At 38.3% G+C, this 15,143-nt stretch overlaps 3 protein-coding genes across 5 annotated transcripts; 2 read left to right on the top strand and 1 right to left on the bottom strand.

The window, feature by feature from the left end:
• Nucleotides 1-498: 498 nt before the first annotated feature.
• Nucleotides 499-5,135, top strand: LOC137713052 (DEAD-box ATP-dependent RNA helicase 37). The gene is made up of 7 exons (XM_068452289.2): nt 499-756; nt 1,198-1,998; nt 2,087-2,170; nt 3,142-3,384; nt 3,572-3,739; nt 3,847-3,960; nt 4,531-5,135. The coding sequence occupies exons 2-7, from the start codon at nt 1,246-1,248 to the stop codon at nt 5,032-5,034; spliced, it is 1,866 nt and encodes a 621-aa protein (XP_068308390.2). The 5' UTR covers nt 499-756; nt 1,198-1,245; the 3' UTR covers nt 5,035-5,135.
• Nucleotides 5,136-5,545: 410 nt separating this feature from the next.
• Nucleotides 5,546-8,361, bottom strand: LOC137713053 (protein WHAT'S THIS FACTOR 9, mitochondrial). Its single transcript, XM_068452290.2, has 2 exons — nt 6,850-8,361; nt 5,546-5,931 (listed from the first exon to the last, which is right to left on the bottom strand). Exon 1 carries the CDS (start codon nt 8,302-8,304, stop codon nt 6,910-6,912), a length of 1,395 nt encoding a protein of 464 aa, XP_068308391.2. The 5' UTR covers nt 8,305-8,361; the 3' UTR covers nt 5,546-5,931; nt 6,850-6,909.
• Nucleotides 8,362-8,747: 386 nt separating this feature from the next.
• On the top strand, nt 8,748-14,282 carry LOC137713111 (F-box protein At3g58530). Of its 3 annotated transcripts, none has more exons than XM_068452368.2 (13): nt 8,750-8,989; nt 9,124-9,183; nt 9,527-9,610; nt 10,414-10,544; nt 10,635-10,695; nt 10,996-11,066; nt 11,407-11,493; nt 11,572-11,644; nt 11,735-11,802; nt 11,894-11,962; nt 13,143-13,248; nt 13,325-13,416; nt 13,826-14,282. In XM_068452368.2, exons 1-12 carry the CDS (start codon nt 8,816-8,818, stop codon nt 13,388-13,390), a joined length of 1,050 nt encoding a protein of 349 aa, XP_068308469.2. In that variant the 5' UTR covers nt 8,750-8,815; the 3' UTR covers nt 13,391-13,416; nt 13,826-14,282. The 3 variants fall into 3 exon arrangements, with proteins under 3 accessions (XP_068308470.2, XP_068308469.2, XP_068308468.2); XM_068452367.2 differs by having other exon boundaries at nt 8,751-8,989; nt 10,635-10,710; XM_068452369.2 differs by lacking the exons at nt 13,325-13,416; nt 13,826-14,282 and having other exon boundaries at nt 8,748-8,989; nt 10,635-10,710; nt 13,101-13,237.
• Nucleotides 14,283-15,143: the final 861 nt, after the last annotated feature.

Here is a 15,143-nt window from a genome sequence, read left to right as displayed (position 1 = left end):
TACCAAAATAGAAATAGAAAGAAAAGAGATCAAGAAGAATGCAAACTCCAAAACCAAAGATTGAGGTTAGGTAGAGGTTAGAGTAGGACTTTCTTTGTTTCTCTCTTTACCAGCTGTGGTTTTCATGCTAATTATCTTTCTTTTACCATGGGCATCTTTTTTATAAACTAATAATGATTGATTTGCTCAATAAAGGTATATGAAGAGGCAACACAATTTTAACTTAACGTGTCGTGTCTGGATAGGTTGAAATATGTATATTGGATATAAATACAAACGCAACATTTCATACAAACAATTTCTTAATTACATGGAACTGAGTTCCCTATATTGTAGAAAGATTAGAGACCTCAGAAATCAAGCATGCAGATTTTTAACCCTCACAATTTCACGCTTGACCGTCCGGTTATTTTTATGACGGCAGCCACCTTTCGCCCTCCAAATTGTACGGACGCCAATGCATTTAAAGATAAATTTTTAATTTAATTTTAAAAAAATAATAAGAATTTCCTCGCAATACGTCTCGGCAGCGTAGAAAAAGGAAAAGGGGAAGAAAGAGTTTTGGTCCCATTTGAAAAGGAGAAGAAAAATCTCAGAAAAAAAGAAGAGAAAATCTTATCGACGAAGAAAACGAAAAGCCGGAGCTATATCTTCGCCTGCGGTGCGATCCTGCCATTCCTGCGCTCAGAAAAGCTAGGGTTTCTTAATTTTTATCTGGTTCCCGATCCGATTCCGCTGCTCTCACTGCTTATCGAGGTTCGAAGTTCTCTCGGTCTCTGTAATTTTTGAGCTTTTTTGCATGTGTTTATCTGCTTTTCGAATGCTTGCCGTTGTTTTCGTTTTGAATTTTGATCTGTGTACTTATTTTTCCGATTTTTCGTGTATCGACATTGTTTAGTTTTATTTTTTTGCTCAGATTTGTGTTTTAAGTTTTCTGCGTGATGTTTATTCCGCTAAACATTAATCATATTTTTTTTAAAGTTAATCGAGTTTACTGTTAATGTTATGTAAATTGTTACTGAAGTTTTCATGTTAACCAGTTCCTAATGATAATTTTCATAGACGAATCCCCTTTCGAATGGTACAGTGATAAGATTGATCGGGGTTTTGATCTGCAAGATATATAGAGAAAAATCATGAGACCAATTTTTATTTGGAGTCTGATTTTTTTGTTCGTTTGTGTATTTGGTGCATTAGGTTACGAATTGAATTTATTGAAAAAGGAGGGGTCGCGTTTTTCCAATTATGAGAACTTCATGGGCGGATTCTGTAGCAAATTCTCAAGGAGAGAATTCGACTGCTGGTTCATCTGACAATAACAGCTCATCTCGGCCTGCACGATCAACTTATGTCCCACCACATCTTCGTAATAGGCCGCCGTCTTCTGATGCCCCGGCTCCTTCACAGCCTGCCCCTTCACCAGCCAATGACCGCGTAGGTTACAATGGGCCTGCGCCTGGCCCTGCCTGGGGTGCTGGCAGTTCTAGGCGTGATGTTGGGCGCCCGGGATATGGTTCCAGTGGTGGTCGAGGTGGTGGTGGTTGGAACAATAGAAGTGGGGGATGGGACCGTGGGAGGGAGCGGGAAGTAAACCCTTTTGCTGATGAAGACATCTCAGAACCGACGTTTAGTGATCAAGAAAACACAGGCATTAACTTTGATGCTTATGAGGATATCCCAGTGGAAACTAGTGGGGATAATGTGCCACCACCTGTGAATACTTTTGCAGAGATAGACTTAGGGGAGGCATTGAATTTAAATATTCGGAGGTGCAGGTATGTGAAGCCAACTCCTGTTCAGCGTCATGCAATACCTATTTCTCTTGGAGGTAGAGATTTGATGGCTTGTGCTCAGACGGGTTCAGGGAAGACAGCTGCTTTCTGCTTTCCAATTATTAGTGGAATCATGCTGGGGCAGTTTGCTCAGAGACCTCGTGGAGCACGTACTGTGTACCCTCTTGCTCTTATTCTCTCACCTACCAGAGAACTCTCTTGCCAGGTTAGATTGTGCTTATGCCAGTAACATAACGTGTATTCTAGTGGTTTATAGGCAAAAGCTTATTGTTTCTGTTTTGGCTGGTTTGCAGATCCATGAAGAAACTAGAAAATTTGCTTATCAAACTGGTGTCAAGGTGGTAGTTGCTTATGGAGGAGCACCAATAAACCAACAGGTTTGTATAACTTGACTTTGATTGTGGCTTACTGATACTTTGGATCCTTGTCTACTTGCATGTGTTTATGTGTACATATAATTAGTTGTGGGACCCACTCTACATTGAACTTCAACAATCCAGACCGTGTTTATGTAAATCTCAATTCAAAGATCATCCTTGCAAAAACTCAATTCAATTTGAAACCATTTGCCTATTTAATTGTCACGATGAAATTTCAATGTTTCTTTAAACATAGTGTTTGTCAATTTCTTTGAACTCAATTAGATGCCTCAAATATTTCCAATTTGGCTATTATTTTGCAAGTATGATCTATTAATAGACGGTTTAGATTGTTAAAGTTAGATGTGGTGTGGGCCCCACAACTAATCCCCATTTTTATTATTTGTTTGTTCATTTTTCAAGGTTCTTTATTATAGAATGAAGGCTCAGGTTATATAGGCTGGGTTGGTTTTAGGTTTATATGTTTAAGAGAGGGAAAGAGTGAGTTTGCGAACAAATCGTTGAACATAATTTTGAGGTTATGGTTATAGTTTTTTTTTTTTTCTTTTTTTTTTTTTGCGTGGGAGATGTTTTTGGATGACTTGTATTCAGTTTGGTCCCTAGCCCATTCAAAGTATTAAACTTTTAGGAAATTTGGTTTAGGTCAATAAATAATTTCATATTTCGGCATAGATCAATGATCATTTCATTTTCTATCATAGGTCAGTTAAAACAGTTCCCCTTTTCAACTAAAGTCAATAAAGCAATTTTCCTCTCCAACTAAGGTCAATACCACTTGCTTAACTTTCTCTTCATTGATATCTCTCCTAAAAGCACAAAATGTTGATTGACTCAATCCTGTTGTGGAAAATTTTGTGACCTTAAATAAATTATTATTGGTGCTTATTCTTGATGCCACTTTCACTTTGTTTTTTGTTTTTGTTTTGATGATTCACCTCTTACTCTTTTGTTTTCCAATATTGTGTCAGTTGAGAGAACTTGAGAGAGGAGTTGATATTCTTGTGGCAACTCCGGGACGATTGGTAGATCTGCTTGAGAGGGCAAGAGTGTCATTGGAGATGATCAGATATTTGGCTCTTGATGAGGCAGATAGGATGCTGGACATGGGTTTTGAGCCTCAAATTAGGAAGATAGTGGAGCAGATGGACATGCCTCCCCCAGGTTTGCGACAGACCATGCTGTTTAGTGCTACGTTTCCAAAGGAGATACAGGTGTGTTTTAATCGGTAGCTGGGTTCCCTGTTGGATTTTTCTTTACTTACTGACTTGTATATGGTCATATTAATGCAACATGAACATTCTATATAGTCATATTGAATGCTAGTAAAAGTTGTTCTAAACAGTTGAATTCCAAACTGAAAGCATCTGATAGCTTTTGCAAATTTTTGTTGGAATGCAGCGACTGGCATCGGATTTCCTTTCAAAATATATATTTTTGGCTGTTGGAAGGGTTGGTTCAAGTACTGATTTAATTGTTCAAAGAGTTGAATTTGTTCATGAGTCTGATAAACGAAGTCATCTCATGGACCTCCTTCATGCACAGAGGGAAAATGGAGCTCATGGCAAGGTAACATGGAAGGAATACTCTTTGTTAAAGTTCTGTTGATTCTTTTGAAGAATTGGTATATCAGTATCCTGCATTCTATTAATAGTCGTTTGTCATTGAATTTGCAGCAATCTCTGACATTAGTTTTTGTGGAGACAAAGAAGGGAGCTGATGCATTAGAACACTGGTTGTGCATGAATGGGTTTCCGGCAACTACTATTCATGGTGACAGAACACAACAGGTAAATTGTTCGGAAAATTGATCTTGTAGTCTGTCAGAAGTGATATTTGTTTCCTTATGTTTTGTGTCTGATGTTATTCGTCATGAAAATAGAAGTTGATATCTCTCTCTCTCTCTCTCGAAAAAGAACTTTGTTGAGCTATTTTGCTGCTATAGCTGAGCGAATTATTCTTCTACTTTTCCTGCAGCAAGTTTCAGTAATTCTGAACCATCAATTTTTCTTTCTAGTCATGTTCTAAACCATCTTCGAACCTGTGAGACTTCTCCTGTCTGGTTAATATGTAAAATTTCCAGTTTGCTAAACTGGAAGAAATTTCTTTGGTTACATTGGAGGGAACTGAACACTAGACATATCCTAATCCTAACTCATTACCCCACCCTCCACCACTTAAGCAAACCCCAAGGGCAAACTGGAAGTAATTTGATCACTATGAAATAGCGATTCTTAGTAGAAAACTTCACTTGGTTGTAATTGTCATCCTTTTTTTCCCGTAGTATTTTATGATGACCATGCAAGTTTAGCATTAACCCGAATCCTCATATTGTTATGATGCAATGTACTTGTATGCAGGAAAGAGAACATGCATTGAGATCATTCAAGAGTGGAAATACACCAATTTTAGTGGCAACAGATGTTGCTGCACGTGGTCTAGATATCCCCCATGTAGCTCATGTGGTAAATTTTGATCTTCCAAATGACGTTGATGATTATGTTCACCGGATAGGTCGGACAGGGCGAGCTGGCAAATCAGGATTGGCAACTGCCTTCTTTAATGAGAACAATCTCTCATTGGCAAAACCACTCGCTGATCTAATGCAAGAAGCAAATCAGGAAGTACCTGCTTGGCTTACTCGTTATGCATCAAGGGCTTCTTATGGTGGTGGAGGCAGAAGGCGATCTGGGGGAGGTCGGTTTGGTAGCCGTGATTTCAGAAGGGACGGCTCTTCCAGTAGGGGTTCAGATTTTTACAGTGGAGGAAGCAGTGGTGGTGGATATGGCAACTCTGGTGGCTATGGTGGCGGCTCTGGGGGTTATGGTGCTGGTAACGGTGGTATGACCAGTGCCTGGGATTAGTGCTTCCATTAAATACTGGATGTTGTTCCTCTTCTTTTTCTTTTTTGTCCGAGTATATAATATTATCCTCATAAAAATTAATGGACTATACATTTTGTTTCCTTTTCCGTTGTTGATTTTCTAGTTCTAAATTTTCTTATGTGGTAACTTGAATGTTGGATATTTGAGGAGACAGGAGAGGATTGTTAGTTAACCTAGTTTTGTGGAAGCACCAGAGACTTGGTATGTTTAGCCGTCCGTCATCGCTTCCCACATTCTGGGCTATTTTCCGCTAACGTGACATCATTTTACCATATAAACATCAACATTGAAGCTGTTTATTCGCTATATCATCATTTGCAGACCATATTTACAAAAATTCAAAAGATTTGGTTAGTCGTCTATTTGAACAAAGAAATTAACAGCTTACTGTGAGAACCGTACTTGTTACCATAACTGTCAAGTTGTTCGACAATATGTATGGCTAAATAGTATTCAAACCGAATGAATTTTTCTACAGATGACTTGATGGTAAAGGAAAAGAATAGTTTCGATTATACTTATTGTTCGATATAATGATGTCACATTTAGTGGGAATGAGGAAAGTTCTTGACGCAAGTATTGTCGAAACATAAGTGGAGAAAGAAGGTAGCACAAAACACATCTACATCTCTCACTATGCAACGGCATAAGAACATTGCAAAGAGGCTGACGCAAGGAATCAAAATAATAATTGCAACTTCGTATCATTAGTTCATGGTGTGGCATAAAAGTTCAATTGCGTGCCATGAAGCTTCACACTCACTTTCGAATCCACTGTTGGAAAGAGTTTGATGATTTCACCTCAAAGGTTCTTCCTGCATCCTCGAAACATCGTCTTTGTATTACACTTGAAATGCTGCACCACTTGAAGAAAGGCTGAAACATAATATCATTCAGATGAGCCGTCAAGATTACAGATACGTTGCGATATTTCTCATGTTAAAAAAAGAGAAGCAACACTACCATGTTACGCTATTCCCAGTGTTATCAGAACTGTTCATGTTACTGTGTCTCTAAGAAATAACATAATCTGATATCTTTCATGAGAACAAAATATAAGAGCACCTAATAGCTATCGAACCAAATGACAACACAATCAACAAATTTAGAACCAAATAATTCCTTTGGTTTTATCTCAAATAACAACCAACCAATCTACAACATTTTGGGAATCAACCCAACACATGGATTCCACAGAACATAGCACGTTGTAGATTTTGTTTCCACAATTCAGTTTGAACAAGGATGTTTAAAACAGATTTCAAATGCTCTAAACGCTAGAGTACTCGAAGTTCATCCTAAACTTTATCCAGTAATAGTTTTATATGCCATGTTGTGGTTTCCATAATATGATCCTCATTTCATTCAGCAGTTCATAAGTTCCCAAATCTAAAACTGAGAGACCGAAAGTATGTACAACGGTTTGAAGTTAATATTATAACATTGTATTGAAGGTCGCATTACAAAACGCATGGGAAAATGAAATATGAATTTGGGAAAAACGTACACAAAACAGAAAGCATTCTGCACGGAACTTGGATTCTTTGACGATTCCATTTTACTTAAAAGTAAAAAAACCAACAAAAAGCAAGCTTGCAACGTTTCAAAGATTATGTTTGCAATTAGTCAGAAGGTTAAACCTAAACTTCATAATCAATACCATATTGTGCAGAAAAATTTAAACATCTCAAGCAGCAATCCCGAAAACAAACTTTTTAGTACAGAGATGAGAGGACAAAAATCCGTTAACTAAGAAAAATCTATGAAATCAATCTTTCTGGTGAAGTTGCTTACTTTAAGGTGAGTGCAATTGACATGGAATGTAAGCACAATGTCTAACTTCTGATACAAACGTCAATCTTCATCAGACCCTTCTGAATCTGAATTCGATACTTCATCTTCATAGCATTCATCACCTGTTCCAGCCTCTTCCTCTTCAGATTCTTCCTGCCCACTTTCACTCTCCATACTGTTAAGTAAAATCTCTTCCGGGGATAGCATGTTCACACCTTTACCCCGATAAAGAAGCCCTGTTCTCATGACGTAATAGAACTTCTCTCTCAAACTTGTGAGGGGATGTGGGTTCACTAACTTCCCTCTATGGTACCCTTCCCTGAGTGAAACAGTGGTTGTTTTACACTTCAACGAGAGGTAGAAAATCCCCGGATACCTTGTGAAGATTCTCGTAAACTTATGTGGAAGATTCAATTCCTCCCTCAAGCTTCTCAAGTAGTTCCTCTTAGTCTTCTTATGAAGAGTCAAGCTCAAGAACTCATGCAAAACTCCAACTACCCTTTTCTCCATAAGATCACTCTTAGGATCAATATGCCTAGAATCCTCATATGGTGAAATATACGGTAACTTCTGGAACTCCTCCATCCATGCCCTAACCTTCTTCTGCCCACCATAACCCCTCGGAAAATTCATAGGAAATGCCAACACCGTCTGCCCCCTTTTGAACTGCCTATACTCATCCCCCAAATCACCACCCTCTCTACTTCTCTGCAATTCCGAAACCGCATACTCTTTAGGCCATTGTATGGCCTTCAAGCATCCGACCCCATTCGAGGCCTTAACAATCCGAAAACAATCAGGGTATTTCGGAACCAACATTTTTTCGAAACCATCAGGCAAACCCAGATCCCATTTCAAGGGATACAACGACTGGAGAGGCAAAGTCTTAGACTTTGTCATCATAAGCACTCTACAGAGCCTCTCCACAGTGTCACTCTCATGGGTTTTGTGTATACTTTGTTCTTGTGAATCCAACAACAATGCAGTTTCTGTTAATTTGAAACATGGCAAATTGGCGTAACGGGCATGTGGGAATTCTTGGAAAAGAGTTGGGTACCTGCGGAGGAAGCGGAGGACGGGGACGGTGAGGCCGAGGAGCTTCTGCCAGTCGGCGAAGGACTTGGCGGTGAGGAAGCCGGTGGGAGAGCGCTTGATTGCGTCCTTGAGGAGGCAGGCGGCTTTGAGGTCGGTCTCGGTTTCGATGACGTGGTCGATGCTTCGGTTTTTGACCCATTTGAGGCGGACTTTGGTTATGCCCCGCTGTTGGTGGTGGCGGTGGAGGAGGAGGTTGGTGGGTGAGGAGGAGGGGGTTCGGGGTTTTAGGAGAGAGAAGAGGTAAGCTTTCATTTTGCTCTGGGTTTTATTTTTGGGCTGAAGCTTTGGAATGCCGAGTACACCATGAAATCCAATGTAGACATTTTTTATTTTTGTTTTAGAAAGCCATAGCAATTTCATAGATAACAAAATTATAAGAGTTGTCGTATGAGCATATTTTTGTGTGCTCAATTTATTGATTTAGAGATAATTCAAACGAAAAGATACAAAAGTAAACTCGTAACAGATACTACAAGCAAATATTTCGATATAAGTCTACCACAAAGATAGAAGATGAAAACAAACTTATATTTAGGCACAAGTAATATCATCATGGGCGAGCGAAATCATAAGCGAGGCTCCATCACTCGATAGGTGAGACATCACCCGCTAGATGCAATCCATACAACGTACACTAATCCGAGACGGAGTTCACCGTCAGTTCATCTCTACCAACTAGCCCCTAGTTGTTGTTTCTACTTGGGCTAGGCCTAAAAGTTGGGCGTGCCATCGTTCTCTGGGTAAGTCCGGCCCTGCCAATAGCCCAATACCAATAATTAGCAGACGCAGTCACTCAGCTGCCAAACATTTCCTAAGATACAATACAACCAACGCAGAACGAAATTCACACGCTCTCTCTCTTTAATAAAAAATGGAGGAGGAACAAGTAGAAGCAGGGGAGGAGGAAGTAACTTGGAGCAGAGAAACCATTCCCAAAGTTCTGAAAATAGTGAGCACAAGACTTCCGCAGAGAGACCTCATCACTCTCTTGCTAGTCAGCCCATGGCTCAACGCAACTCTCATATCCTGCCCCTCCATTTGGCTGGTACTTTTTTTTTTTCCTTCTTTTTTCTTGACTTGATCCTTTGTTTTTGCTTAAAAATTGAAAATTTGAGATGGGTAAAAGAGTGGTGTGTTTTTTATGTGGTTTTGTGACATGGGTTTTGGTTCTTGTTTCAGCTTTTGGATTTTCGAGAGATGAATAATGCTGGGAATCGCCTTGTGGATGCTCTTTCATTGGTTAGAAGTTAGATGTAGCAAATTTGATTGCAATTGTGTTTGTTTGATACCGGCATTCGATGATTAAGGGGTAAATGTTAGCGGAAAACACCGAAATGACCATGTTTTGGTGATCTTAGCGCAAAATAGTGCCTTTTTTTTTGTTTCAAGGTCATGTTTTAAGAAAGAAGAAAGGATGGTTGGTTTGTCCATTGTAAATAGAAGTGCAATAAAAAATTGTTCTTCAGTGATGCTATATTGGTGTTTTGAAAATGATTGGGATGTAGTGTTTGCTTCTTGTAGTTTACAAAATGCTTCAAGTGGATGATTGTATTGATATGGATTCCTGATGCAATATTTCCAGGCGAGATATCAGCATGTGAAGCATATAAACCTTGAATTTGCACAAGACATTGAAGACAAGCATCTTGAACTTGTAAAGAGCAAGGTAACATTCATTCTAGTATGAGCTTGCGGCCAATTTTATATTTCAAAGAAGTAAGAAGATATTGGTTTTCTGGTGTACGAGGAAAGAACGTTGTAATGATAATAATAATAATAATGCTTGTGAAAATTAGGAGGTTTATAATTGTAACAATTTTTTCACTCCATTTTGCACTAAATTTTAACTAATACAAATGCCAGAGAAGGTGCAGTTGGAAGATTGTTGATTTGCCAGCATCAAGGCATTATAATGGGTTTTAACGAGTCTGTATTGTAGGGCACTGACACTCATATGAGCATTTCTTGCCACACAGAAAGCATACCATAAAAGAGTTTACCTATGTCCTGTCAGTATTTGTAAGGTATGAGAAGCATGACAGGGTTAGGACTAATCAAGCTTGTGATTAAGTCTAAATTTTGGGTTAAGCTTCAAGACTTTATATTTTCGACTTGTAGAATCAACAAAGCTTCTGTTCATATCTTCTAAGTTATTTGTGGTTTCTTGAGTTGGGGGATCTTACAGCACAAGACATGTTTGTGTAGCATGATATTGCAAATGGAAAGGAAACCAGTTACTCTACCAGACCTAGCTTTTCATAACTTCTATCCCTTGCACAGCAGATCACCTGTTATTATAATTCTCACGTTTCCTTCAAAATGTGGAATCTGGATGAGCTGGCTAAATGTAGTCGTTATAATACTTGTGTCAAAGAACAATGAGTACTTAATGAAGTACACAATATTGTTCAGAGACAGATGCTTTTTGATACCTCTGATTGTGTAAAAGAAAATTACGCATTTCTACAGTGTCGAGATTCTCTTCAAGATCTGGAGGTTTTGAATCTTAATGGCTGCCAGAAGATATCTGATAAGGGAATTGAAGCTGTAACCAGTGCTTGCCCCAGTTTGAAGGAATTTTCGATCTATTGGAATGTCAGGTATTAAAGTTTGATTTGTCTTTCAAATCTTATTTCTGGTTGAAATGTTGTTTGCTTTCACTGAATTTGGGAATATGCATTGAATTTCAGGGTAACAGATATAGGTATAGCGCACCTGGTGAAGAACTGCAAACATATAGTTGATCTGAACGTAAGTGGCTGTAAGGTACTTGTCACTTGGTCCCATCCTATTTCAGTGCTTTGTGAGTTACAAACTATACACTTTGAAACATATATGCATAATCTGTATAGTTTCTATTCAACCTTGTCTCTGCAAAAGATTGGTTTTTATTGTCCTGAAGTAGTTTATGGTATGCTTCAGATGTATCCCTTATTTACGTAGGTACCGTATGTGACTGTTATATGTTACATTGGCTAGTCAACCTTTAAGTTTTAACATTTATTTATGAAGAATTTATTTCAATTGTTTATTTTGATGTGAAAATCACAGAACCTTTCAGACAAAGGCTTGCAATTAATTGCTCAGAATTATCCAGAATTACAGTTGTTGAACCTGACAAGGTAGGAAACACTGATCTTAATCACATCATCTGACGAAAAGATAATTTTGTAAGAAATTAATTTTTTTATCTGCTTATGTGTCACACCAACCACACTTAGTGGTAAGGCTTTGTTGTTGTATGTGTCACAACAGGAAATCACACCAATGATTTTTCGATTGTGTGGTTTCCAGTTTATGACCTATCTAAAAATGGAATTGCTTATAGCTATAACCTGATATTATAAGTTATTCCTCTGAATACACTTTACCTTCTACACAAACCAGTGGTGAAACTGATTATCCTATGAAAAAGCCGCAACTTCCCTTCCGTGCTTACGTATTATAACTTTTTATTCACAGGTGTGTCAAGTTAACAGATTCTGGCTTGCAGCAGATATTGCACGGTTGTCCTAGTCTCCATAGTCTAAATTTGTACGCCCTGTCAAGGTATTTGATAGTCGTTGTTTGTAAATTTGAGCTAGTTCATCTTCTTGTATTTTGATTGGCTGTATTTTGTTTGCTTAGCTTCACTGATGAAGCTTACAAGAAAATATCACTTCTTTCCCATCTTAAATTCTTGGATTTATGTGGTGCCCAGGTAAGATTAACTAGATTTAGTTTTGCTGACATAATTCTTTTGGAACACTTTACCAAAATGATGGTAAATAATCATGGAATCATGTTTCAGAATCTGTCAGATGAAGGGGTGGCTTGTATAGCTAGATGCAAGGGCCTTCTTTCTCTCAATTTGACATGGTAAGTTGGTAACTGCAGCACTCAAAGAAACATGTATATGAAACAAAGGAGACGCATTACAGTTTCAAAACCAATCTCCACTTTCTAATAGGTGTGTACGGGTCACTGACGTGGGGGTCATAGTCGTTGCGCAGGGTTGCACATGTCTTGAATTTCTCAGGTAATCCGTAATCTTGATAAGAATTTTTAAAGAATATAAGGCTCAACTCTGGCCTCTGCATTCTTGACTTGAGAAATTTCAAACTCTGGTCACTTATTCAGTTACAGTATATTTGAATGTGTTTGACAGCTGGGATGGAATCACAAGGTTGAAAATCTTTCGGCCGGTCTGCAATAGCGGTCACTAATGTTGCTTATCTTCTTTATTTCTTTATTTAAAACCCATTTAGAGACCTAGAAGACATTGGATTGAGCTACAGCATTGCTTTGTGTAACTGGTTAAGTCTAATTTTAGGGTTTCCTGTGCAGTAGGCCGTATAATTCAAACAACAACAATAACAAAGCCTTTTCCCACTCAATGGGGTTGGCTATATGAATCCTAGAACGCCATTGCTCTCGGTTTTGTGTCATGTCTTCCGTTAGATCCAAGTACTCTAAGTCTTTTCTTAGAGTCTCTTCCAAAGTCTTCCTAGGTGTTCCTCTATCGTTCCTTCAATTTCGGCTACTCCCACTTTACCTCGGATATCCTCATTCCTAATCTTATCCTTTCTCATGTGCCCACACATCTAACGAAGCATTCTTATCTCCGCTACACCCATTTTATGTACGTGTTGATGCTTGACCGCCCAACATTTCGTGCCATAAAGCATTGCTGGCCTTATTGCCATCCTATAAAATTTTCCCTTGAGCTTTAGTGGCATACAACGGTCACACAACACACCAGGTGCACTCTTCCACTTCATCCATCCAACTTGTATTCTATGGTTGAGGTCTCCATCCAACTCTCCGTTCTTTTGCAAGATAGATCCTAGGTAGCGAAAGTTGTCGCTCTTTGGTACTTCATGATCTCCAATCCTCACCCCTAACTCATTTGAGCCTCCGTTTGCACTGAACTTGCACTCCATATACTCTGTCTTTGATCGACTTAAGTGAAGACCTTTAGATTCCAACACTTATCTCCAAAAGTTAAAAAAAATTAAAAAAATAAATAAATAAAGTGAAGTTAGGAAATATCACAGTTATTTTGAAAACCAGAGTAAAATCATACATGTAGCAGAAACAGAAAAATTGACATTGTTGGATACTTTTATTTTTAAGTAAACCTACACGGTTCCCATGCTGTTGAATGAAACCTGCAGGCATTTCAGTGATCTTACTGACTTATGAATGAAACGATGCAGCTTATTTGGGATAGTTGGGGTGACCGATAAATGCTTGGAGGCCCTTTCACTGACCTGCTCAAACACACTTACAACTCTTGATGTTAATGGATGTATTGGAATTAAGGTTAGTTTGTATTTGGTAGAACTTTTAGTTACTAAAACTTTGACCAATTGTTCTAATTGTATTAATATTCTTGTAGAAACGGAGCCGTGATGAATTGCTTCAGATGTTTCCAAAGTTACGGTGCTTCAAAGTGCACAGCTAATGCTCTGAAAACTTGCAGATGAACAGGTTCGGTTTCCTGTCCATTAAGTGGCTTTAGTAGATAATAAATGGCAATCTGTAGAAAGGAATTTGGTTCTTGAAGCTCCATATGGGTTACTTAATACAAACTTTAAAAAGACAGGAATGATAATCGGGTTTCCGATTGCTGCCATCTTTCTTTCATATTCCAATCCTTATATGCTAGTGACTCTTCCTAGATTGTGAGTATGAGGATATGGTTTGGTAAATAAGGAAGTCGGTTCACCAATGTTTCGGGGCAGTCCTCATCAGTTCAAGTTTTAGTGAAATGCTTATGTGCACTGACTTGTACTACATTAGTCGTGTTGGTTTGAATGAATATGTTGCATTTGTCTTTATGATTAAGTTATATAACCATTTAAACATCCTTGCCCATTGCCTTTTGTATGTTTTTCAGGATTAATCTCCGGGGTCATTGATAATAAATCGAAGGAGATGCAAGGGTGGGTGCAGTGCAGACTTGCGGTATTTCGTGCAGCTCGACTACTGTCATCTTCAGTGTATCTCAACTTAGGAATGTTACGGGTCTGCGTCACACTAATTGAGCTGTGGTTGGAATGGTGCAATGTGCATCACATTATAATTCATGTTAAGATTGTTTATCTGGGTGACAGAAACCAAATGAGGTTTGATTAAAGTACCCCTAGATATTTTGATAGGTTCGTAGCCAAGGCAAGCCAGTCACTTTACACAGATAAAAGTACGTTTTTTAGCTGAGACACGGTCATTGTTTCTCTTATCTTTTCATGTCTTTCCATCCTAGTCTCTTTTTTTATTCTCCCTTAGACGAATACAATTTTAAATTTTTACGGTGTTTTAAAGTATTCAAACTTATATGCAAGAGAGTTGTAACAGTGTTTGATCGTGGCCGGCCTGCATTGTTGTCGGCCGGAGGTTCGCTTATTGCAGGCACAGCATTGATTTCAATTCTCGGGTTGTGCCCGCATCGTATACTCTTGGTCTCGTCTCGAGTTGTGCCTTTTCCTCAATCGTGAGAAACAATTTGGCCCGTGGGACATTCCATGTACTCGGGAAAGTGTCATTTTTGCATGTTTAAATATCATCACTGTCAATTTCATGTTGCTTTATCTATCACTTCTTGGAGAAATTTTTATATGCTCGAAAAACAAAATGATACACCATATGTCATAAAAATAAATGAAGGAAAGTGTTGCTTTTCAAGTGTCCCTGAGTCCCTTCATTTGTCTAATATGAGTAAATTGTAATAATGATCGCTTAAATTTAACTCAATTGAAGTAATGGTCTATCAACTAAAAATTCATTATCATTGGTCTCTCAACGCATTAAAACATGCAGCTACGGTCCATCAACTAAAAATAAAAAACCATTGGTCCTTCAATTTTAATTCAACTGGATAAATGATCCCTTAACTTTAACCCAATTGGAGCAATGGTCCCTCAATTTTAACCTAATTGCAGCAATGTTCTTTCCAATATAACTCATTTTGACAAAATTCTAATGAAGTTAACGAGAATAGCCATAACGCCACGTTTTGATGAATTGAGAGACCCCAATTGTAGCAATGGTTCTTTTAACATAGTTTATTTTGACAAAATTCTAGCAAAGTTGAAAAAACCCATAGCTACACATTTTCATGATTTAAGCAAAGTTGATGAAAAGAACCATTGCTCCAATTTGATTAAAATCGAAAGACAATTGCTACAATTTACTGCTAATATAATGACTTGATGTAC

This window comes from Pyrus communis, chromosome 14 (genome assembly GCF_041283825.1).
Source record: "Pyrus communis isolate YQ-2024b chromosome 14, ASM4128382v1, whole genome shotgun sequence".
NCBI classification, from domain to species: domain Eukaryota; kingdom Viridiplantae; phylum Streptophyta; class Magnoliopsida; order Rosales; family Rosaceae; genus Pyrus; species Pyrus communis.
The sequence above is the reverse complement of the archived record's forward strand: the minus strand, read 5'-3'. Positions and strand labels throughout refer to the sequence as shown.